This window comes from Corvus cornix, chromosome 5 (assembly GCF_000738735.6).
Source record: "Corvus cornix cornix isolate S_Up_H32 chromosome 5, ASM73873v5, whole genome shotgun sequence".
NCBI classification, from domain to species: Eukaryota; Metazoa; Chordata; class Aves; order Passeriformes; family Corvidae; genus Corvus; species Corvus cornix.
Window position 1 is genome coordinate 7,980,824 of NC_046335.1, and position 23,783 is coordinate 8,004,606.

General features: G+C 43.3%; 1 protein-coding gene across 6 annotated transcripts; it reads right to left on the reverse strand.

Moving 5' to 3' along the window:
- Positions 1-2,052: 2,052 nt before the first annotated feature.
- Positions 2,053-15,227, reverse strand: CLBA1 (clathrin binding box of aftiphilin containing 1). Of its 6 annotated transcripts, none has more exons than XM_039553198.1 (6): positions 15,039-15,227; positions 10,437-11,121; positions 6,862-7,010; positions 5,232-5,361; positions 3,819-3,932; positions 2,053-2,843 (listed from the first exon to the last, which is right to left on the reverse strand). In XM_039553198.1, the coding sequence occupies exons 2-6, from the start codon at positions 10,893-10,895 to the stop codon at positions 2,676-2,678; spliced, it is 1,020 nt and encodes a 339-aa protein (XP_039409132.1). In that variant the 5' UTR covers positions 10,896-11,121; positions 15,039-15,227; the 3' UTR covers positions 2,053-2,675. The 6 variants fall into 6 exon arrangements, with proteins under 6 accessions (XP_039409132.1, XP_019138696.2, XP_010394268.2 ...); XM_019283151.3 differs by lacking the exon at positions 15,039-15,227 and adding an exon at positions 12,678-13,396; XM_010395966.4 differs by lacking the exon at positions 15,039-15,227 and adding an exon at positions 11,711-11,981.
- Between the last annotated feature and the right edge of the window lie 8,556 nt (positions 15,228-23,783).

Below are 23,783 nucleotides of genomic sequence, written 5' to 3' on the forward strand. Positions count from 1 at the left end.
CCTCTAATCCCAGCAGAAGGAAGAGGCATTCCTGTCTAGCTCTGCTGTCCAAAACTCCTGCCTTGCTCTCGTATTCACCTTTTCAAAATCCTAAGCAAATGTCAGAAGTCTGTGGTATTTGCTTTCCTCAAACACAGAGTACAGTGACACGTTTAGTTCATCAAAACTCAGCATTTCACAGCTGAGAGTTCGTAACTAAGATGAGAAACGGTGAAAATGGTAGCTTAAAACGTGCGGAGGTACAAAGTGTTACTTCCTCAGTGCAGCAGTCCCGGAGCACGGGCAGCGGGGGCCCTGGTGCAGCCGTGCCTTTGGGGACACAGCGTGTGCTGACACCCCGGGCCGCCTGCCAGGGACAGCAGGAACGAGGAAATGACTCAAGGAAACGAGCGCTCACTGCCTGTGCAGGACACGTCAGAGGCGCTTCCGGCGCCCCTCATTTCCCGGGAAAGCCACGGAAGGCGAGGCTACGTTTTTACTACGAAATGCGCCTGAAGATGGTTGGCTACACTTTGGTTTGTCTCCCTGATCTCTTGTCAGTCGAGAGAGTCCGGTTTTGTCTTTGTGGGTACCCCCCCAAATGTGCTGGCTGTGTACAAATTCTGATGGGAGCTGGAGGGTTGCCAGAACTCCCCAGTCTTGAAGCTGAATTGCTTTGTCATTCCCATTTTGCTAGACTTTTCCTCTGGGAAGGTGAATTTGTTCATCTCAGACTGGAACTGGGAGTTACAAGGTCCCTCAGTTGCCTTATGCAGCCAGTGCTTACAGGTAGTGAGGGCTCAGGTGGCCCAAAGCATCTGTCCAAAAGAGAAAGACCTGAAAGGTGGAGCCCATCACCTTTGGAACCCCAGGGGTTTATTTCCCTGCTGAATCATAAGGGCTGAACCCTTTTTTCTTTCCATTCTGTACCTTGGACAGGGCTGTAAAATCTGCTAATACGAGGGAAAGATGACATATTCATCCTTCTGCCAGAGTTACAGTGCAAAACATTTTTTGATACATTCATCCGATGTTCGCAAAAAGCAAAGGCAAAATTGAAAACCCAGAGGAAAAGAGGGTTCTGATGCATCCATGAGTGTTACATACACTACAAGTTGCCCTCTCTAGCCTAGCCCCTCTGCAGGCCCCTGCTTGTATGAAAGCATAAAAATGGGATTTTAATCTTATAATTGATTTTATTAAGGTTTATTACCAACCTCAACTATTCATTCACCATTTACTGGCAATTTAACATTTTGTGAGCTTATGACTACAACCTATTTAATACATGTTTAAGAGCTCTGAAAGAATACAAGGGAAACTGAAAATTAATTCAAATCTAGGGTTAACTGAAAAAGTTAACCCTGCTCTTGTATCCACATGGGGTTTCCAGTTTATCATTGCAGAACTCCTTCCAGGACCAGGGAAGCTACAGAGCCACTTCAAAACAGCATTTTTCCCTGTTCCATCTGCTGATTAAGCAGGACACATTTCATCCCATGCTAATAGCACTGAGGTATCATAAGCATTACTGAAGTTATTAGAGCAATTGTAATGTCACTGCTGAACAGTTTACTAGATTAAGGGTTGGAGTCTGTCAGTGCTTTATAGTATTCTTAATTCCAAGAACAGAATAGGCAGGTATTAAATAATTAACTGACTTAGTTTTGGAACACCCAACTTTGCTCCCTGCTTTCAACACATAAAATATCAGTTGCAGTGCTTAGCAACTCTTTAAAATAAAAAGCCATATAAAATTTTCATACTCAGAATGGCCAGAGCAGCAAACAGATCAGTAACTCGCGTAGAAGTTACTGCTGATGGATAAATAAAGCTGTTGCAGTTGGCAGGGAACCAACACAGATTCCCTGAATGACAGTGAAGTACATCCCCTGTGGCACTCAAACATGCAGGAAGATGGGCAACAGTCGATAGTTACTATAAAATTTTAAAAGGGCAGGAATTTACACCTTTGTGCAGCACAAGTCCCAAACTACGACGCTGCTGAGCTTTTACAAGCAGGGTATGCATGGTGTAAGTGTGGCTGAATGAACCCAACATGTCCTGTGACAATCAGCTTCAACGAGGTGATTTATTTCAGTCAGAAAACAACGCCAGAACGAAGCATTTTGCTGCCTCCACCCCTATCACCGCAGCAGGCTTCACAGACAATTTAAAACACTTTTATTCTGCTAAACCCCATTGAAAGTCCCCAAATGAAGAAGGCTCCTTTCATTACATCCAGCAGTGGCAAAGCAACAGATCTCAGCTGATCCAAACTGGAGCAAGTAGGAGAGATGGTGACAAGGCACATGTTAAACATGCTAAACAGATTTTGTCAGGGAAAGGAGGGTTTTGATTGAAGAGGCATTAAGGCCTGAAAGGTCAGTAGTTCAGGAGAATCCACCAGAGTTACCTTGAAGTGTGTTTGCAGCTGCAGCATTTACTGTAAGGGACACAACTCTGCGGCAAAACTCGGCAGGACAAAATTACAAAATTTCACTTCACAACTTAACAGGAGAAATATCTTCTAATAACGTGGCCTTAGCTCCCTCATATACAGCAATATGTCACTTTCCTAAAGAACATCTGTAGTCTATAGTACCAAGTCAGTAGCAAAATGAAGGTAAACTGGATTCAGTTCAAAAAAAACCCAAACAACAAAAAAAAAAAAAACACTATAAAGTGCATTTAGTTCAACAAACATCATTACTGAAAAATTTCATTTTTAGGTTGTGTGTAGCAAAAATCTGCTTCTTCCTTGGCATTGTTATACACTCTGTGTTTTCATTTGATGATGTGGTCTTCAAAAAGAGGTTGCAGGTGAAAAGATGACCATGTCTGGAGTCTGGTGACACAGAAAGCTGAGTGAAAAAGAAAAACTCAGTTAATTTTTTCCATACTACAGGAAGCTAATCACTTTGCATATGCCAACCTAATTGGTAAAAATTGTCATTAAAATAATCTTTTAAATTTATTTAAAATTTTTAGAGGGAAAAGACATAACTATGAAGATAAATGAAAAACATCCCATTATATGATCTGACTTACTTTAAATTAGAAATAGCAACATATATTTTGTAATGAATTTGTCTTTCAGACAACAAGCTGCAGGGTTTGTTCTTTCCCTTATGAGGCTATTCCAGAAAAATAGTGTCCATTTACCTTAACTTTGTATCACAATTCTTTTCACTTTTATTCCTTCTTCATGTTTCAAACCACTTCTCCTTTGTCTAAACCCTGTTCCTGTATTTTACACATTTCCAACGTGATTCAGCCACTGTGATCCCCCCCTCATGTGCTCACTTGAAGGAAGGAGAACTGAGTTAAGAAGGAATAAGCTGGGCACTCTTTTAAAGTTTTATTTCTGAATTCTCCAGCCTATCATCTCTTATGTAAGAAGTTCCTAGAAATGTTGTACACCTTCACTGTCCAAGGCAGTAAACAGAATAAAACAGAGCAATGAAAGTGTGTCTCAAACTGTCTCCACAGTGACAATAGCTGCTCAATTTTATTCTCCATTGAGGAAGAGACCATGTGTTAAGAATATTCCTCCAAAATACCTTGTTAAAAAACAGACTGAGGTGACTGAGGTGTTTTACAGCAATGGAGGATGACACAATTTTCCTTCCGACTTGCATTGCTGTAACAAGAAACAAACAAGTGCTTCCTTTTCTGAAGCTGTCAAAGAGGTTTCAAAGAGTAAAAACCTACTCCACATCCAAAAATTATACCAGGACCAAACCATTACATGAGAACATGTGCTGGAACAGAAGAGAGGAACATGCTAAATACACTCTGTGGTTCTCTGAAGTGCTCACTCCCAGAGCAATTCTTACCTTGGTCTGGATCAATGCTTTGCAGTCATTAACACTGAATCCATCAAATCTAAAGTTCTCATTATCTTTGACATTTGTTTCCTCAAAAATATCAGCCTGGCTCTCTGAAATGTCCTAAAAAACCATAATTTACATTTTATTTATGAATTTATTTATGCATTTCTATCTGATTTCAGTGCATACTGCCTAAAGAGAAATTTCACTCAAATAGCAACCACTAAATTTTACTTTCTGCAGCTGTATTTTATCATGTGCTCCCTTTGCATTAAAACAATTTTATGCCAGAACCAGTTCTACCTACACACATGAATTTGTGACTTCAATTAATAAAAAAGCCATTTCCAATTAGAATTAGCCTTAATTAACACCAACGCATTGCTAAGAAATCCATCTTAATCTGTATTATTACAAGCAATACAATTTTCCTTTAACAGACAAGAAGTAATGATGTAAGTTAAAGCTGCCTGGGCATTGATTTGATGCTGGGGGCAAGAAAGGAACAGAATGGGAGTTTAGCTGTGCTGGAGAAATGTCTCCCATTCCCTCTCTGTTAAATGACAGTTCTATAAAAGTGACTTTCAAGTGCAGAATAGGTTTCTACCTGCAAATATGCCCATAAAATCAGTAGCTTGCCAACCCCGTGCTTCAGCATTCAAATAATCAATTGAAACAATTACTTGTGAAAACTACATGTGACTAATTAATCCCAACTAAATAACTGAATACTAAACCGTCCCTGACCCCTGTATCTCCTCAAAACAAGAGATTGTTAAACAGAGACATTTCTTTTTGAGATCTTTCAGTATTTGTTAAACAGAGACATTTCTTTTTGAGATCTTTCAGTACTGTTGGTTTGGCCTCAATCCGATTTAAAACATACTCTTCCTCAAGCCTTGCAAAAGCAGACAGAGGAATAATGTGAGGAAAGGGGAAGCTGAACACGCTTTCAGTTCCTATACAGTAAAAACATCCAATAATTACTCTAACAGCCTATCTCATTCAGATCTGATTTTCACTTAACAGAAGGATATTAGAGGCTAACAATTTTCTTGCACTCCAAGCAAAAAAAGTAAACAATCCTACTGCAAACACACCTGAGAGCTGATTCTCCACCTCTAACACCTGAAAGCTACTTGTCCATCTACACCAAAGCTGAGTGCACCACCTAATAGGGAGCTGTGTTGACAGACTTCAATGTAAAGACAATCGAAGCTGGGTCCTGCACGAGTTCATAGTTAGTCACACATAAAGATGAGAAAACACTAAGCTATCATCTTAAAAAGCTCCCTGTTAAAAAAACCTCATGTCTCACCCAGATCAGGTCCCTCACTCATCTGCATGTACAGCTGACAGAAGATCAGATTCCCAGCACAGTGTTTATGCTGGCAGAATGGAAAACCATTGTTCAATTACCTTTTGATTTGCATCTATCCCGAGAACACTCAGGAGGTTTTCTTGGCAATGGGACTTACTCCAGGGATGTCTTAAGCTGAGGGTATTATCAAAGTCTCTGAGCATTCTCCATACATTTCCAGAATCCATGCTAGGAAACAAAACACAATTTGAGGTTTTGAGCTCTATGAGGTTTCCAGTGAACGTATGCAACAGTTACATTATTACATACAGCTCTGTACTAACCCTGATCTAACAAGCAACTTGTTTTAAATCTCTTTCTACACTTGTCCAAACTATCAACCCAATGTACTAATTAGCTGGCATGACAATTAGTGGAAGCAGTAAGTCAACATAACTGTTTGTGCTCCTCAGATAAGAAGGGCATTGGAAGCACGTTTCAGAGACTGCTACATGCACACAGCTCACATTATTCAGGTGCTTCTGCGAAATGTGGGCAGAGTTCTGCCCTGTGCATTCTGCACTTTGCCTTTTCTGCCTCTCAAGTCTTTCTCCACCCCAGAGGTCACACTTCACCTCTGCAGCACCTGTCCTACAAAACAAGCCAAAGGCACTCACTGCTGAAACAGTGAGAAGCAGGGAGTTCCCTCGACTGTGGTACTTTGTATTCTTACACTGCATTCATCACATATAAAAATTCACTTGGGCTTTACTTAGTTTACACTTGTCATTGACATTATTCACCACAGTAGATGAGGGAATTTTTGTCTTTACTTCATGCTCTGCTATAATAGTGCAGTCCCCTTTACAATTATATTTCTTCACAAGTTTGATGCTGATTAAAATATAACACATATGCAGCGAACTTGGCCAAATGGGTGCCCCCACTAGAAGTTTTACCTACATTTCTTCTGAGTCTTAGGACATTTCTCAAGTATGGTCTGACACAGCTTTCTAGACACAAAGCCTCAGAGTTATAAAAAAATAACTGCAACACTGTTTGGTAACTACAATACTGCTCAGAAGCTGCTGATCCTTAAAAAACATGTAACAAAACTAGACGTGTTCCAGCTGTCACAAGAGAAAGCTTAGTTAATGATACTAATTGCTATTAATGTAGCCCAAGAAAGAAGCCAGATGTACCACAGATTCTGAAGCACATCAGGTTAAATGTGAGGAGAAGTTACCAGCTGGGAAAACTTCAGTGGGAGGAAAAAAACAGCAAGTAAGTTGTTAGTAGAAGCAGCAGCCTCCGATGATGAAGAAATAAGTGGGATGTGCTGTAAAGAAAGGACAAGCAAACAGGAAGAACAGGCTGCCTGTTGGGTTCTGGCATTCCAGAGGCTTAGTCATAAGAAGGCACACCAACAGCAGGAAAAACCCTAAGCAGGAATTAGTAATTTTGATATATTCCCTTCATTGTTTTCCAATGGCTAAAACACCTTCCATTTCCTTTAACAACGTGCTACAGAACTGGTAAGATCTATACACAGAAAAGCATAGCACTAAAAAGATTTTTAAGTGCACCACTGATTTTTAAATTATGAAATAAATAGTGTAATTGCAAAGGAACTTTTTCCTTTTTTCCCCTTTTTTTTTGGTTTTGTTTCGGTTTGGGGTTTTTTTTGTTTGGTTTTTGGGTTTTGTTTTGTTTTGTTTTGTTTTTAAACTGTTAATCTAAGCTCATTACCAAAGTTGATTCTTCAAAAGTTCAGGGATCCCAACATCTCCATTATTTTCATCAAGAACTTGCTCTAAGCTTCTTATGCTCTCTCTGGACTGTGGTACAAAGACTTCTGGAAAGGCCAACCTAAATATCTCCTCACAGCTGTGGTCTGCCTAGAAAAAAGGAGAGTTTTATTACATACACCATACAGGCCATGCCCATAGTTCATGAAGTCCAAAGACTATAATATTTCTAGAGATTGTCTTATTGTTTTTTGAATTACTATTAACAGCAGAGGGACTGAGCTCATATTTCAGTGTTTTGAGTGTTTACCTAGAATTAGAGGAAGCAAGAGTCCCAGAGTTTCTGATGAACCTTAGTCTTTAACTTCCCAGCTTCTTGGTCATAGACTGGTTTGCATATTTAACGCTTATGACTCCTCCTTCTGCTCAGCTGATTCAGTCCAGGTCAAATCTGGTGCACACATCAATTCAAAAGCTTGTTTTGCTAACTCAGAATTCAAACACTCCTAATTCAACCAAATGTAACACACCTGCTAAATGCTACAGTTACCAATAAATACTTGCACTGTGCAAATCTGCAAAAAAGCGGGGGTGAGGATGCTTCTGTATCCTCACATTTGCAACAAACTTTTTCCAGCCTATGCTAAAAATCAGAGCCTAATTGAAATCCTTGTTCCTCCTCCAGCGGTGACAAGGAGGAGGTTTGGAGAACTGACCACAGCCACAGGAGTGATCAAAACAGGGCTACTGGAAGTACTAGGGTTATCTGACGATTAAGAAATACATATGCAAGGAAAAACATGCATAATTTGCATCCTACCCTAGAGGGATGTTAGTATGCCATCTGGTTCAGAAGCTGTGTCCTTTTATTCCTTCAAAGAAGGAATTACTCCAATTTTCCAAATAAAAGCAATTAATCAACTCACCACCCTGCCCAGGGACTGCAATCCAGGAGCAGCAACGTTGTGTGAAAACTGAAGAATGGAACCAGTCAGTTTGGGGTTTTTGCTCAGCAATCAACAATTTGGTCTGAAAACCCTAAGCATGGATAATCCATATTTTTATGGTTTCATTTAATTGTAATTCAAACAGCTGAAATAGCTCCTGAGTCTCATTACACTGAACTCAGAAGTGGGGTGAACACTGAGAGAGTATGGATTTAATCTAACGATAAGTGGACAAAATCACTAGAGCTGGTAGAAGGCTTCTGCTCTTCTGACCATGCTCCAAAGAACAGAATTTGTGCCCCACACTGCTCCCTCCTGAAGTAAACCCTTGCTAAAATGCCTGTCCTGATGATTCACTGCTGGGACATTCAAAGACTCCTGGGTAAATTCCTTTGAATCTTCCCCAAAGTGTCACGGTAATTTCAATTAATTTGTAAATTATTTCAACCGGAGATACAACATGGAGGATCCTGACAGATGCCTGAAAAGCAGAATTTTGTGAAGTAACACTTGCTAAAGCATACATGGTCAAGAAAAAAAAACAACTTCCAGGTAGGCACCAAAACTGAAATGGGATGGGAATCAAGGAAAAGCCAGGCAGCTGCTCTTGGCTTCGGGATGGGGAAATTACAGCCCCAGGGAGTGCATCGAGGGAAGCACAGCTCTGCACAACTGCAGCACCTCCACAGAGCCTTGGTGCTGCTCCAACACACATACCAGTCACTGAATTACAGTTTAGCCAAAACAGATAAAAAGTAAGAGATTTTTTATTGTCTTTATTACTGTCTACTTCAGCGAGTGTTTCTGAAACAAAGCTTGGTTATATTTCCATTTATCTTGTGGTTTTGTGCTAACTATAAAAAATCAGTGTACAAAGTTCACATCAGTACTTTCTGAATAAATCCTCTATATCCTATTATATCAAAATACCCCATGGCTTAAACACATGCACCAGTCCCTCTCTCACAGGCCAGTGTTTAAAGAGCACATGAAACATCCTCAGAGCGTTCAATCATGTAGGCAAAAAACTCAGCTACTGCAAGGAAATTAATGATTGTTTCTGTCTGAAAACACATGATTCTGATCCCAATTGACATAATTCAATTAAATAAAGCAATAAGCATTGAAGGTCAGACCTCTGACCTGAGATGATTTCCAGAGGTCCCTTCCAACCCACCTGGCCTTTCTTCTATTCACCATACAGAAGACAGAGCCCTAGTCCAAAGAGTTTATGATCTCAAACTAACACAAAAAGCACAGGGATAAAAGACAAGCTACACATATATTCTACACTCCAAGAAATCTGCAGCAGCTCTGTGTCTCTCTACCTTGAGAAAAGACAACTTGAAACTCTAAGCATGGTTAACTTATTCAACTCGTACTGGACATTTCCTTCTACCCTTAACAAATGCAAAATAAAGGCTTCAGTAAGATTAAGAGCTATTGCTTTTGGAAAGAAACAAGCAACCTGCTATACTCCATTTCAGCTTCAGTCATTACAACATTCTCTTTATCCAACAGAAGACTTCTTGTCCCCTGTTTCCAGCATTACAAAAAATTAGAATTCTCTGTGCACACCAATAACCAGGTATTTTGTGTATCTACACTCAGTCAGTGTGGACAGCTTATCCCACCCACTTCTTTGTGCTTTCCCTAGTAATACCTCTGCAACAAGTAAAATTCCTAGGCAAGGGCAAGAAATCCTGTCTCCAGAAAACCCTCAGTTCCCTACACATATTAAAATTTACCCAACAGATTACAAGCAGTAAGTTATTACTGCTACAGATTAACCCCATGGAAGTCTTAGCTGATTGTTCTCTTTTTTCAAATGCTGTAGTTTAGGATAAAAGTAGTAAGAACAAGGGGATTTTGTTCTGTATTTCTCTGTTCTTTCTTCCCTTTTGCTACTTTCTTTCCCTTTGCTGATACATGTTTGGTCCACGTGGAAACAAGTTCATCCCAACAAGGTATAACTCTTTACCTGACCCTTCTTTTTTTTGTGCTAATAAGGATTCATTGCATTATTAACTCAGAATTTTAGCTCTAACATTGTAAGAGAGAATGTAATATCCTATGCCAAAAATGAATTATATTAAATTATTTCTATTAATTTCTTGCGTGTCACCATCAATCTAAAATTCCAGAAAAAATGTTGATGTTATTCAGGAAGCATACTAAATAACAGAAGTCATTGCTTTTTGCCAAATTCTAACTCAATGGTATGTGGGTTTACTTCAATAACTTTTCAGGCAACTCACAGAATTTCTGTCCACCCTGCTCTTGTCACCCACCTTCCTGATTTGTTGTTTCCTATGCTCTTTCTCATCCAGCTTTTAAACTGCATGTGCTTCAGGGCAAGGTTTATGGTGCCTACATGCTTACTTATTCCTAGTGCCTAGAAGCAAAGTAGCGCATTACATTCTTTAAAGCTCTCCAGCAGGACAACTTAAGTATTTGTCCAACGCTGTAAAGAAGTTGCTTTTGTTCCACTTGAGGTAGCTGCAAAGGGGCTGGACAGTTTCTCTCCACGTACAGCATTACCCTCTGCAGAGGAGACAGATACAAATCCAGAGGTGTAGGAAGCAGTAACACAAACATTTCTGGTCCTTGGTTTGCTGTGAACACATACCTCGTTCAGAGAGCCTGAAGCCTCCTGTATCCCGTGGCACAGAGATGGCTCAGCACACGAGTGGGCAGCAGAAGTGCTGCAGCCTCCGTTGCTTAGGTCCAGATCGGCTCCAGAAGTTTTTGCTGACTTCACCAAAACTTCAAGGTTATGACTGAATCTCTCTGATTTGTCTGAGGGCTCCTTGAAGCCTTCAAAATCACCCCAGGAACCACTGGGTTCTGAGGTACTAAAGCTGCTCTCAGAAAACCCCTCACAACTTCTACCTTTGTCGTCCATTACAGGGAGGCTTTGCTGCATTACTTCAAGATTAGCAATTTCTTCATTATTTGTCCTTTCATTCCAGTTACAGCCACTTTCATCAAGAAACACACCACCTGCCTCAGCTGCCAGGTCTTTTGGAGACCCATGGTGTGATATGTCTGCGCGAGCAAGACTTTCTACCACTGACAAGTTCTGCATCTTTGTTAGAGAGAAAAAAATAATTTGTTGAAATCTGTACCACAAAAAGGTTACTGAAGTTCAGTTGCATCAGAAATATGAGTGCTTCCAAAACAAAATCAAATTCTTCATTTCACCCCAAAGAATAACAACACTGCTGAAACAAAACAGGATGTCCTTCAGCCTCTCCTCCCATACTCAGCATGTGCACGTTATTCGGCCTCACTTTCTGTGTGGCATATTAAGCCTGCGAAGAAAGGATTATAAATAAATAACTCTGTGATAAGGGCTATGTAGGAATGAAGATAGCTGATAAGGTAGGAGAAAGAATGCTTGGGTTAAAATAAACACGTTCCAGCATTATCCACTGAAAATTGCTGTGGGCAAAATTATTTAAAATTTACTCTTAACTATCTGCCCATACCACAAGAAAGCCATTAAATTAGTGAACAATACTCAGCAAATACATAACAGAAGTTGCTGGATTATTAACTCAGTACTGACTGAGTACACTGGAGACAAACCAAAGTAACTATAGTCAACATCCAACACTTTGAAAATATTTTCTGTAACTACTTCATCCACCTCATGCACACCCAAATAATGCTATTTCTGCCTGAACAGGCTGCCCCATCCCAACGACTAGAATCCTGTAAAAATACAGTATTTCCAACTATTTAGGTAATTGAGGCAGATCTAATGAGTTCTGTTTAGCATCTGTAAATGCTACAGGCAGTGCTGCATTTACCATGTTAGATCAACCCCATCTCCTCAAGCATTTTCCCGAGCTCTTTTGGGGGGTGGATTAAATAACACTCACTAAACGCGCTTCTCACCGGCCTGCCGCGGTGCTTAACAGAACGAATGTTGTGTGGTTTTCCCCCAGGTTTCCTCCGTAGGCGGGCCGGGCACAGAGCAGGGGTGCGGCAGGTCCCTCGCCCGCCCCAGGGACACGGAGAGCTGCCCCGGCGGGGCGGGGCAGGGCGGGGGACGCGCGGCCGGAGCCGCGGGCGCTTCTCCCGGGGCAGCGGCTGCTCCGCCCGCGATGGCACCTGTCCGGGGACGGAGCAGCCTCACCGGAGCAGCCTCCCGCCGGTCCCGGTCCCGGTCCCGGGCCGCCGCCGCCGCCGCCCGCAGGTCGCCAGGGGCGGTCCGAGGTGTGCGGGGCGGGCCGGGGCGGGCGGCGGGGCCGGCACCGCCCGGGACAGCCGAGCCCTCCATCCCTCCGCCCCATCGAGGGCAGGGAGCCTCAGCTCATCCTCATTCCCCGCGGTGTGTCCCCTCGCTCTGCTTTGACCAGCGCCTCTCCATCCTCGCCCCCGGGCCTCGGCCGTGCCGCTTGTCCGCACCCGCATCCCTCGGGTTACAGCCGCCCTGCCGGCCGGGAGGAGGCTGGGGTTCAAATTGTGATGTTAAAAAGAGAAGTATTCACTCTTTTTCCTCGCCCAGCTTCTTGCTGCGGCCTGGCAGGCTAAGGACACACGGTTTGATGGTGGTGGTTCCAGTTTGCCTTTCATTTGAGACTAGCTAGAACTCCCACGTAAATGCAAAGTTCCAGGATATGGATTTTTAAAAAAGTGACAATCAGTCCACCCACTAATATAATCTCAGAATAAAATAGTAGGAATGAACCAGCAACAATCCTCTTCTTCCCTCTCTTCTTTTGCTCCCCAACGTCTTTGGCTGTCCCCCCTCTCTGCTGAGGCTGAGTCTTGATCCCCTCCCAACAGGTAAAGCCAGAAGCTGTGGGTCCAGTGCTAAATTTTACAGGTCACCCCATAGCCTGGGTGACCATCCACCCACCTCTCGAGGAACAGATGTGTGGGCTGGAGGCTGGCTGCCCCGGGCTGTCTGCTCTCAAGCCTGGGGGTCAGAGGGAATGATGCCGAGAAAACTCCTCAGCTCCCTGTCCTCAGGCTGGGTTGAACATCTGGGTAGTCCCAAGGAACAGGGGACAGTTGTAAAAGCAAGGAGAGGTTTTCTGGAGCAAGGCCCAAAGTAAAAAGCTTTTTCTAGGCACACGTTTTCCAGCCCAGACACAGACACATGCACTCCTCCCACGCATCTGACTCTCATTCCAGGCTGTAGTGCTTTATCCAAGGGCAAGAGGCTGGATTTGGGAGCGATGCCCAGACACAGAGCCAAAGAAACTTTATTGGCAACTGTCTGGAAGGTTTTTTTAATTTGTTTTCTTTCTGCTTTGGAGCGGTTTCCTGCCCTGCATGGCCATCCCGTGGCAGCCTGCAGCTCTCAGGATATCCAACCGGCTCGGTGAGATTGTGATTCAGCCCCAAAGCATCTGACACTGGCTGGGCTGGCGTCCCCATCCCACGCTGCAGTCAGTGTGTGCCGTGGGGACCTCAGGGGTTCCAGCTCTCTCTTCAGTTTTGAGGGGAGATCAACATTTTTTTTCAGTGACTGAGATTGTTTTGGTCAGCTTTACATTTTCACCTTTGTCTTCCCGAAGGAAAAGGCCACAAACAGATGGCACAAAGGTTGAGATGCTCCTCTCTACCACGCTTTGCATCCAGAGGGACAGCGGTACGTGGGTTCTGCAAACTCTGCCAAGTTCAAGGTGTCTCTGCAGCAGAGCAAAGAGCTGTGGGAGAGCTGGGGAGCTTCAGAAGCTGCCACGGCCTTAGAATCCAGAGTGTGGGAACAGCAGGAAACTCTAGCACCTTCTTCCCAGAGTAACATCAGAAACTCTTAAGGGCGGGCCACGTAACACTGTTGTTTGTGTCTCTCCAGCACACCTTATAACCCACCTTGGGAAAACCAGTTGCTAGTCCTGGGTCCCTGCAGAGGAACAATTGGCTGCACCGTCTGCTGGGTTTACCCACTGCTGCCTCTGCTCTCAGGCAAACGCTGCTGAAGTCCCACATAATCACAAGAAAAACCTGCACTGCCATGATTTTGGAATGTTTCCACTTCAAAATGGATCAGTGCAAAGTACAGCCACCCTGCACAGTGGGTTTCACCTGCCCCCACTTGAAATTGCTCCTCTGGACTCAGCTGAGCGTGTGATCACCAGCTCCTGTTTTAAATGACACTGGTTTAAGTTAGAAGCATCAACACAGGTGGATTAAGAATTTTGCCCTCTGAAGTATAGCAGGATAAAATTCCTGTTATCTGTTTGGGGGGAAAAAAGAATTTTACAATTTTGTCAGACCAGGCCTTGTGCATTATTACTGCATTAAATCAATATTTTCTTTTTGAAATATCACCATGGGGTTTTGAGTTGTCTTTTTTTTAAAAATAACTCAATCATTACTTGAAAGGTAAACAGGTCAAAAGTTTCAGACATGGACTATAAGCTTATATTTAGGCACACATATATGAATTTACTAGAGCAGAATATCATTACTCAAAAACTCACCAATGCAAACAACTGAAGTAACTGAACACTCATCTTTAACTACTATTACTGCTCCTCCCAGCATTCCTACTGGAAAATCATTTGAGCTTAGTACACATACTCTAGAATTATTATCTTTTTCATTTTATCCTTCAGAAAAATACCAATTTGCTGTGAAAAAATTCAACATAATAACTGAAAAGTACTTTCAGGTGAAATCAGCACCATGCTGCTGTATTATGAATTTGTGTTTGCTTGTGAAAGATCTGGTCCTGGATTATTGAATTGTGTGGTTCCCCTGTAAATGACCAGGATGATATGGATACCTTTTTTCTTCATTCATTTTTTCTTTTGGAAAAAAAATGTAAGCAAGAGATACTTTTGTGTACAGAATTTTCAAATTTGTTTGTTTGGGTTTTTTAATTGAAGTTTTAAACAAGATTACCTTGCTATTTAAAGGACTGAAATATTTTCTTTAACTTGTATTAAATACTTGGATACCTTTTCTTGTATAAATATTACAGTTACACTTAGCTAAACTGATGTAAAATGTCATTTAAAAACAAAAGTAAACATGTTTTCAGAAGCAAATAAATTACTTTGAATGACTCAAAATGACATTTCAATAAATTAACTGCCTTTTTAGTCAATGATTAATATTTTTTTTTCACCCTAAGTACCCAGATTTTAGACGTGTAGGACATCATCAATTCTTTCGTTTCCATAGTAATACAGAATGCTGAGCTTTTTGAAAATCCACTGCAGATACCAGGTCTAAATACTGATCTAATTAACTATCTGTGGCTTACATTTGAAGATGTGGTTGATTTTTCCACTGAAGTCCCTCCTGGAGGCACAGTGGGTTTGCCATGCCTTCCTCCCTCTTTGCTTTGCTGCTGGTATAGGTGGTTCGAAAGGTCGGTAAATCCGTTGTCTTTTTCTTGATTTACACACGAGAACAGCAGATCCTCAGGGCAAACTTTACTCCTCCCCAGTTCAGGGCGGGTGCAGATTCCTGTTTTCCCTGTGGAATGTTGCTCTGTGTGCTAAACCAGTGTGATGGGAGCTGCTGGCATGAACGAACCACCTGCGGCTCTTAGCAGTGCCTGGGCTAAAAGACGAACCAAGATTTTTCCAACAGCAGATGGCAGCTCTCCCTTGTCTCTCTTTCGTGCACACAACACATCTGTCAGCTCTCCTGAGCAGGGGAAGTAATTAATCCCCTCTACACTCCACATTATAAAGGTATTGGACCTCCTACTTTATGTGCTGACCACAGAAAATCCATTCCACGGGACCCCTTCATTGATGGGCTGCCAGTGTAGAAGGATCTACCCATAAAGAAAGTGACATCCTGAGCCAGGAGCTGTAAGATGTACTTTAGGTCCCTCTCTTCTTGTCTCAGCTGTGGAAGATAAGGGAGCTGTAATCCACCTCTGAAAAAAGCAAGATGTGCAAGAGGCATCAGCGCCCTGGGTTCAGTGGCTGCCTTCAGGGCTTTTGTTTGCCCATCAGTGTGGCTCCAAACATCTGCTTTGACAGTTAGTCTGGTTCTCAGAGTGGTTTTGGGGAGCACAAACTGGAGAAAGGCAATGAAACACCATTCCACTCTGGCACTTCCTGGAAACATTGTCTTTCAAATCCTGTGGGCAGCACTACTTTAGGATCTTCCAGCAGTTCACATAGCACATGTGCTATAAGAAGACTCTCAAGCCAATCAGAGCCCCCACAAGATCCCAAAGTGGGTTTTGTGCCTATATGAAAAGGGCCAATTGCCACAGGCACCTTCCCATTTGCCAGTATTTGCCCGCCTTCCACTCTGCCACCACTTCATCATCCACTGACACTTCTGGGGTGAAATCCTTTCCTCTCTTCAGCTGCTTTCCCTTCTGTTGTCAGTCCCACTTGCTGAACCCCTCAATCATTTTATCAGATCTTTTTCTTATTATCCATTTGCCAACTGTTCTCTTTTCTGCCTTCAGCCTCCTGAAAACTCAGAGAGCTGTGACTTGGGCCCCTGATGGAAGTGGTGGCGCTTTTTATTCAGTGAGTGGGACATGAGAGAGACAAAGGTTTCCTGGGTAGCAGAATAATTTGCTGGTAGAAGCAGGAGATTGCTAATGACTGCTCTTGGTATGAGAGCACTGGCCAGCAACAGATTTCAGAGAATAAAGGTGATCCTCTTGAAGTCCTATTACAGTGCACTGAGGGCGCAGTAGACACACACCTACTATGAGAGCACAACACAGCAGCAGCTGCTCACACGGGCTCTGCCACCATGCTGCAGGACCTGGAGAAATGACTGGAGAAGTGCTTTGATGTGGCTCCAGGGTGCTATTCTTGGGTCCCAAAGAAGATTCCTTCAAGGCCATACTGTAACATGCCTTTTTCACCTCCTCCCCTCCTTGGCTGGAACCAAGTGTATCCACACTCCTGTTTCAAACACAGTGAGTGCTGCTTTTCTATACAGGCTGCTTGGCAGGGGGGCAAATCTTCTGAAGGAATTTCAGCTCTGGGCTCAGATCTGCAGGGAAATGATAAATATCACCAGACTGCCCAGGAGTGCTGGCACACCTCTAAAAGCAATTCCACAGGGGCTACGAGCTGCAGGAGAAATAATTCACAAAGCAGCTACGTGAAAAATACCACCAATGATCAGATCTGCCTGCCCAGTCCTGATCCAGGATGGACGGCTTTGCCTCAAAGCCATGCAGCAAACGTTGCCATGTTTGTGTAAAACAAATGGTGGGATGGCTCCTTCCCTCAATCGGCAGGGCTGGCAGCTACCCAAGGTGCCAGACCAGCTTCTAGAGGCCCTGGAGAGGTGGCACAGCCCCACAGCAGTGTCTTCCTCCAGGGCCACCAAGCTGTTGCACACACATCCTGCAGGAAGGCCTGTGGCAGGAGGAGGAGGGAGTTCAGCACCTTCCATGACTGATGTGCAGGCCCAGCACTTATTCCACCAAATGACTTGTAATTGTATGCATAGCATTGGCCATCTAAATGTCTTGCTTCTTATGATCAACTCAGCCAAGAAAAGGATCCTAAAGCAGATAATTACACATTTCTTTTAGCTCTGAAACCTCCAACTCCTGCTTCTCTTAATGCTGTATTCTTTTCTTACTTCAATTTCCCCTTGCCTTGAGTGTAGTCAAAGCAGAAAAACTAGTAGCATATATTTTCCTTTTCTGGACACAGGTGAAAGTGGTCCCTACACTCCCCGAACCTGCTACATAAGCCACATCTTCAGAAAGGGAGTTGTTTAAATGTAAGACAGTAGGGTGTGGTGCCACACTTGGATTGTATTTGGTGCTTCACACTCACTTACCTATACCTGCTCCACTATTAAAATTTCCCATTAAGCTCTTGTTCTGTGTCGCTTTTTCTGCTGATCTTTCAAAATCATCACATGTATATATTAAGCTCAACAGTCTCTGCTGCCCACAGAGGTTTTTCAGGTATGTAGACATTAATTTACTGGGAGCATGCTTGGCAATTTTTGCCAGTCCCCTGCATGCCCTGTAAACCAAGCTGTGATCCCTGCGGTCTGCAGCTCACTAATCCTCTGTTTTAATGCCTGATTAGGTCCCAAATCCATCATTGTTAGAGAGATGTGGGTGTGGGGAGGGCAGGAGGGTTTCATCCTCTCAGCTGAGAGTTAAGCTGCTAGAGGTACACCCGCCTGGTGCTGTACCAGTGTATTAATTAGCTTGCCTGGAGATTTCATCGGTGCTGTTCAGTGAGGTTGTGGAAAGGTCACACACTCCATTAGAAGTGCTGTGCTTCAACTTGAAGTCATTACATTTGACACTTAGCAAATCTCTAGGAAAAAGAATCAAATAAAGCATTAGCATAAAAATATTTTAAAAACTCAATTCCCCATTTCAAGCAGCACTTGAAAGAATCCCAAATCATGATAATTAGCATCTTCTTAGCTCCTTAATTACGAGGATCTTGCTTCTTCACTCTCCAAGTGAGCTCTGCAGGGGCCATAAGCTTGGTGCACTAGTGGTCATCACTGCACTTTGCACAGGGGGAAACATCACTGCTCTGCCTTGCACCGTGGAAAACACAATTAAAGATAGTTTAAGTTATCTGCCCCTAAAAGAAGACACAAAATCCCTGATGGATGTCTCCATGTCCCAAACCCTGTGAAATTAAATTGTCAGTAAAGGTGTCATTTTATTGCTTAAAATGTAGCACTGCAGTATGAAAGACTAATGCATGCTATCCTCCCATGCTGGGAGGAGTGGCCAATGCCCCAGAGGGCTGTGCAGCCCTTCTGTGTTATAGGGAAAGCTTTTTTGGACTTAGGCTTAGAGGGAAGTCAAAGTACAGAGGTTGAATTAAAACTTTTGGATAAGCTGAGATACATCAAGTCACATTAAAGTGAAATAAAAATATATTTTTTTAAAATTTTTAGTAGAAATATATGTTAAGTGCTTTAAACATTAAAAAGCTGCAGCTGAGACTTTAAATACAGTTTTTGCTGCAGCAGTGTTACTTTTTCACAGAATTTTTTTATTTAAGACAAAATACAGATAGAATTATACTGTTGACATTTTTTAGATAGAGTGTTCATATAAACAATAAGAACTGATAGAAACTGTATACTCAAATCTGTAATACCTATGTAACACTGGTGTAAGGCTTACGACTGTTAGAATTAAACCAAGATAAGTTAAGAAAAGATAAACTAGAATCGTGTGTTAATCTTATTTGTCAGTTAACAAATATAATCCACACTTCTGTAAGAAAAAATATAGAGCATATAGAATTAGAAGAAGAAGCTGTTTTCTGCCTGCTGTTTGCTGTTGCTGCTTGGCTTTATCATGTAACCCCCTTCAAACTCTGCCTTAAAGAAAGCTGTGAGACTATCAAATAAAGAACTTAGCAGAACAGCAGCCTCCTCTGCTCTCTTACCCTAGTCCGAGAAAGAAGCGTACCCCATCCAAGCTCAACACTTCAGAAAGACCTCAACAGGTTGGAGAGATGGGCAGAGAAGAACCTGCTGAAATTCAACAAACGCAGCAGCAGGTCCTGCACCTGGGGAGGAACAATCCCAGGCACCAGCACAGGCTGGGGCTGACCTGCTGGGAAGCAGCTCTGTGGTGAGGGACCTGGGTGTCCCAGTGGACAGCAAGCTGTCCATGAGCCAGCAGTGAGCCCTTGTGGCCAACAAGGCCAATGGTATCCTGGGCTGCATCAGGAAGAGCATCGCCAGCAGGTCAGGGAGGTGATCCTGCCCCTCTGCTCAGCCCTGGTGAGGCACATCTGGAGTGCTGTGTCCATTCTGGGCTCCTCAGGACGAGAGAGACATGGAGATCCTGGAGCAGGTCCAGCAGGGTGACAAAGATGATGAAGGGACTGGAGCATCTCTCTTACGAGGAAAGGCTGAGGGAGCTGGGCCTGCCTGTCCAGCCTTGAGAGGAGATGGCTGAGAGGGGACCTCATCAATGCCTATCAGTATCTGAAGGGAGGGTGGCAAGAGAATGGACGAGGCTCTGCTTGGTGGTGCCAAGCCATGAGACAAGAGGCAACTGGCAGAAACTGATGCCCAGGAAGTTCCACCTGAACATGAGGAAGAACTTCTTTACTGTGTAGTGACCATGCACTGGAACAGGTCGCCCAGAGAGGGTCTAGAGTCCCTCCCACTGGAGATATTCAAGCACCACCTGGGTGCACTACTGTGCCATGTGCTCTGAGATGGCCTTGCTTGAGCAGGGAGGTTGGACCAGAAGACCCACTGTGGTCCATTCTGTGATTCTGTGATCCTTGAAAGAAAATAAAAACGTGGAATGAAATGGCAAAAAGAATTGGCTTGAGTTTTGCATATGTAAGACAGTCACCAGCCTTTCTTACCAGATAGTCCCACCTCTCCAGTAAAGCAGCATGGCTGCAGTACACACAGCTGGCAAGGGCTTAGCTGTCAAATAAAACAGGTGACAGGTTCTGAAGCTGAACTGTCCCCTGTACTTCCAAACCCCTGCTCTGCCTGCTTATGCCCCTAGGAGGTGGGAATGTGCTATCTCAAACATAGCTGGGTGAGCTGACAATGTGTGTCCTGGGGCTAGGAGAGGTGACAGATGGCATCTGGTGAAGCTGCAGTAACTCCATCACGTTGGGATGCAGGTGAGCCCAAAGCAGCCAGGCAGGCTGCCACAGAACCATAGAATCATACAGTATCCTGAGATAAAAGGGAACCACAAGGATCATCAAGTCCTGCTCCTGGTTCTGCACAGGACAACCCCAGGAATGACACCCCATGTGTCTGAGGGTGTTGGAAGGGTCTATGGGAACAAGTCCTTCTCTCCCACCTTTGCTACTTCTTCATGTTCTCTCACCTTGTCTATCCCTTCCCCTCACAGCTAAAAACACAGTGTCTGCCACACCACAATTGTTTTAGAACTGTGCCTGCAGCGTACGGACTGCATTAAAGCCTCATTCAAGCACCTCCTTGAGCTGTGTTTCCAGATGCTCTTTGCAGCACAGTTCATAAGAAGGCAGGCTTTAGCCTCGTTTTGTCTGTATTGCAAGTGGTAAAACTAAACACAACTAAATGGATCACAAGGTAGTTGTTTTTGCAAAGAGAAAACTGTTTAAACTTCCGAGGCTGGAGCTGACAGCCAGGAGCTGGCTGGGGAAAGGTGGCTGCTCCCAGCTCCATGTCCGTAACACCATAAATATAAGGCTGGACAACTTACAGCAAAATCAAAAGAGGGCAGAGGAGGGAACACAGCCAATCCCTCCTGCGCTAACGACGCTATCACAGCTCCAGCTGGAAGAGGGCAGCATGTGTTTTATTTAATGGTTTATACTGTTCCATGCTGAGGTCACATTTCTGAGAGCAAAACAAATCAGAGGCAAAAGCAGGGAACCTCTGCTGCAGCACATGGGTCTGGCCTGGAAATTCAAAGTTTGGGTCTAGGTCCAAACTCTTCCCAAGTACCCAAGGACTCGCATTTTAAGATTTAGATGTTCATTTCTATTTATGCTAAAAAACCCCACCAAAGAAAAAAGGCTTAGCACGCATCTATTAGCAGCTGGCCTCAGCTTCTTATGCTATTGTAAATGAGGTCAGCAGGACTCTGCAGAATATTATCATAAGGTTGCAATTAGCAATGAGAATTATGCCACACACATTTTACATTAAAGGAAACAGTTGCAGTAAAAGGCTGTTCAATTCAGACATCAAAGCACACAGTTCGTGTCAATTAATAATACAGCAAAATATAAACTTGAGATGCACAGACACACTAATAGTGCATTAAAAAAAAAAAAAGCATTTGTCGAGAAGTTCAATCACACTTTAAAAAAATTTTCATTTTTTTAATATTATATAAAAGTGCTTAAATTTATTATTAGCTTGAATACAGACATGATTTACAAGGGTATGAATGTGTCAGGGAAAAACATGAGTTATATATGGATAGGAACATGTCAAGAAAAGGCATTTTATTATATAACACTCTCTTTCAAAGTAAATCTAGTGAGACATTAAATTTTATAAAATACCTAACCATACACACTAGCCTGTCAGTCTATTCACCAGTTGCTCTTTTCCTACAAGCTGTTTAGGAGTGGAACCTTGCAGAATAAGGTGACTAGAACACTTCAGATTTCTGAGTTAATTGCTAACACCTGGATGTTGTTCTCCCTACAGTCAGTGAGATCAGTTCATTAGTTATAATTGGAAAAAAGATTGGATCTTCTGTTTTGAAATAATGACACCAAGGCTTCCATATTTAAATAAATTTATATGGAAGGGCTGATTGGCAAAAATATTGTGAATACAGGGAAGACTGAACTGAATATATTGTAGTAAGGTTAGTATTAGATCTTTGCCTTGTTTAATTTTTAATGTGTTCATTTTGCATTTATATGCAGCATCTTTCAACGCAGAAGTACTGGGCTAAATTTAGTTCCAGTTAATGGGAGCTCCTTACTAAGTAAGGGCTGTGAATTCATTTGGCAACATCTGCATGAAGGGCTATGGCAGCACAAAGCAACTTCCAGAGAGTCCCAAGGAGAGGCTTGGAAGTCAGTGACATTAGACGGGAAATGCTTGCAGTCAGCGCATCTGGATCAGCACATCCCAACAGCTCTGCTGCAGGGCGCCCTTCCTGGCCACAGCCAGCTTCAAGCTGCTGTTTTCTAGGCTGGAGCCTCGTGGAGGACAGCAGTGCAATTTTCTTCAGCCCTCAGTTGAGACTGATGGTGTATTTTGTGTGTGTTACAGCATCCTGTTTTCCATGCTCCCCAATGGGGCAAAGTATGGCTAGAAAATCTCATTGCAGGACTGCAGAGTATAGGAAGGGCCAATAGTGCTGGGGGAAGAGAAAAGCAGCAAAGTAGAGCCTGTAATATAGGAAAAAGCATCCCAGGTGGTTCCACAGACAGTGGAACTCAGACACAGTGCTGCAAGGGAAATGTTGGTGCTGCAGGGGAAATGTCAGTGGTACCAGGGAAATGCCAGCTTAACCATGGAGCCATGGTGGTGGGAGCTCTCTGACCCTCTCGTGCTGTGAGCCACATGCCAAAATCTGCTTGTCTTAGGTCACAAGCATCCAAAGAGCTGGGTCCAGCAGCCATCCCTCCATCCTGCTGATACACTGAACGAGGCTTGGTTGCTGCTGGGCAGACTGGTTAGCTCAGCTGGAGCCTGTGTATTTGTTTTGCCCCCACACTGGGGATTTTGCTAACCCAGCAGAGCATGAGCTGTAGGTCTGGAGAGGATCTGTGTTCCATCTGTTCAGTAGCAGCAGGTGGCTGCTGGTGGATCACTCCTTGTGCAGAGGGCTGTTATCTGCTGCTCAGGTTTCACCCAGCTCTGCACAAGGACACCGTGAGCCCAGCCATGCCCGGTGTCCCTCAGTGTCCGTCCACCCTGAGGATGGGCTGCAAGAGATTCTTTCCTTTCTCACCCACTGGTATGAGGATAAAAACCTGATTACCCGTCCCTTGCTCCTCTTCTCAAACTTAGCTGTCCGTGAGATGGTGGCTCAGCCAAGGGCATAAATAGATGCTTTGCACCTCATTCCTCAGAAAGCCATGCCAGCAGTCTGCCATTCTGAGTACTCTGTGTAAGGCAGTTGTCTCTTCTGTCCTGGTTTTGCTCTTATTTTTACCCTTTTCTTTTATTACTCAAAAAAATCTGCTAATTTGGCTTCATTCGTGGCAAGGATTTCAGCAGTCAGTGAACCAGACAAAACTACCGATTTTAAATGTCTGGTCTATAGCATGGATAGAGTCTTGAATCAATTAAAATCAATTAAAATGATGCGTGTACATAAGTGAAGCGTGATTCTAGCACTGTACCCTTTTCTGTCTCTATGCTTTTTGCAGGAACTGAAGGAAGTTTTTCAACAAGACATAGGATCCATGATTTTACAACTGTGCTTTCTAGAGATCAGTCCTGAAGCCCCTGACTCTCTAAAAAACAAGGCTCAGCAACAGACTTGAGAATACTGTGTCTGTTCTGTGGCTACAGAGCTCTTCCTTGTGTGTTTCAGTAAAAATCCTTCCTTCATTTGCTCAGATTTTCTACCAGCATA

What these genes read in the sequence shown, in the direction of transcription:
- CLBA1 (XM_039553198.1), bottom strand. Translation starts at nt 10,895, where the DNA reads ATGCAGAACTTGTCAGTGGTAGAAAGTCTTGCTCGCGCAGACATATCA. An exon ending in CTTCAGGCTCTCTGAACGAG is followed by an intron (nt 7,011 to 10,436) that starts GTATGTGTTCAC and finishes CCTTTTTTCTAG; the next exon opens with GCAGACCACAGCTGTGAGGA. An exon ending in GGATAGATGCAAATCAAAAG is followed by an intron (nt 3,933 to 5,231) that starts GTAATTGAACAA and finishes ATGGTTTTTTAG; the next exon opens with GACATTTCAGAGAGCCAGGC.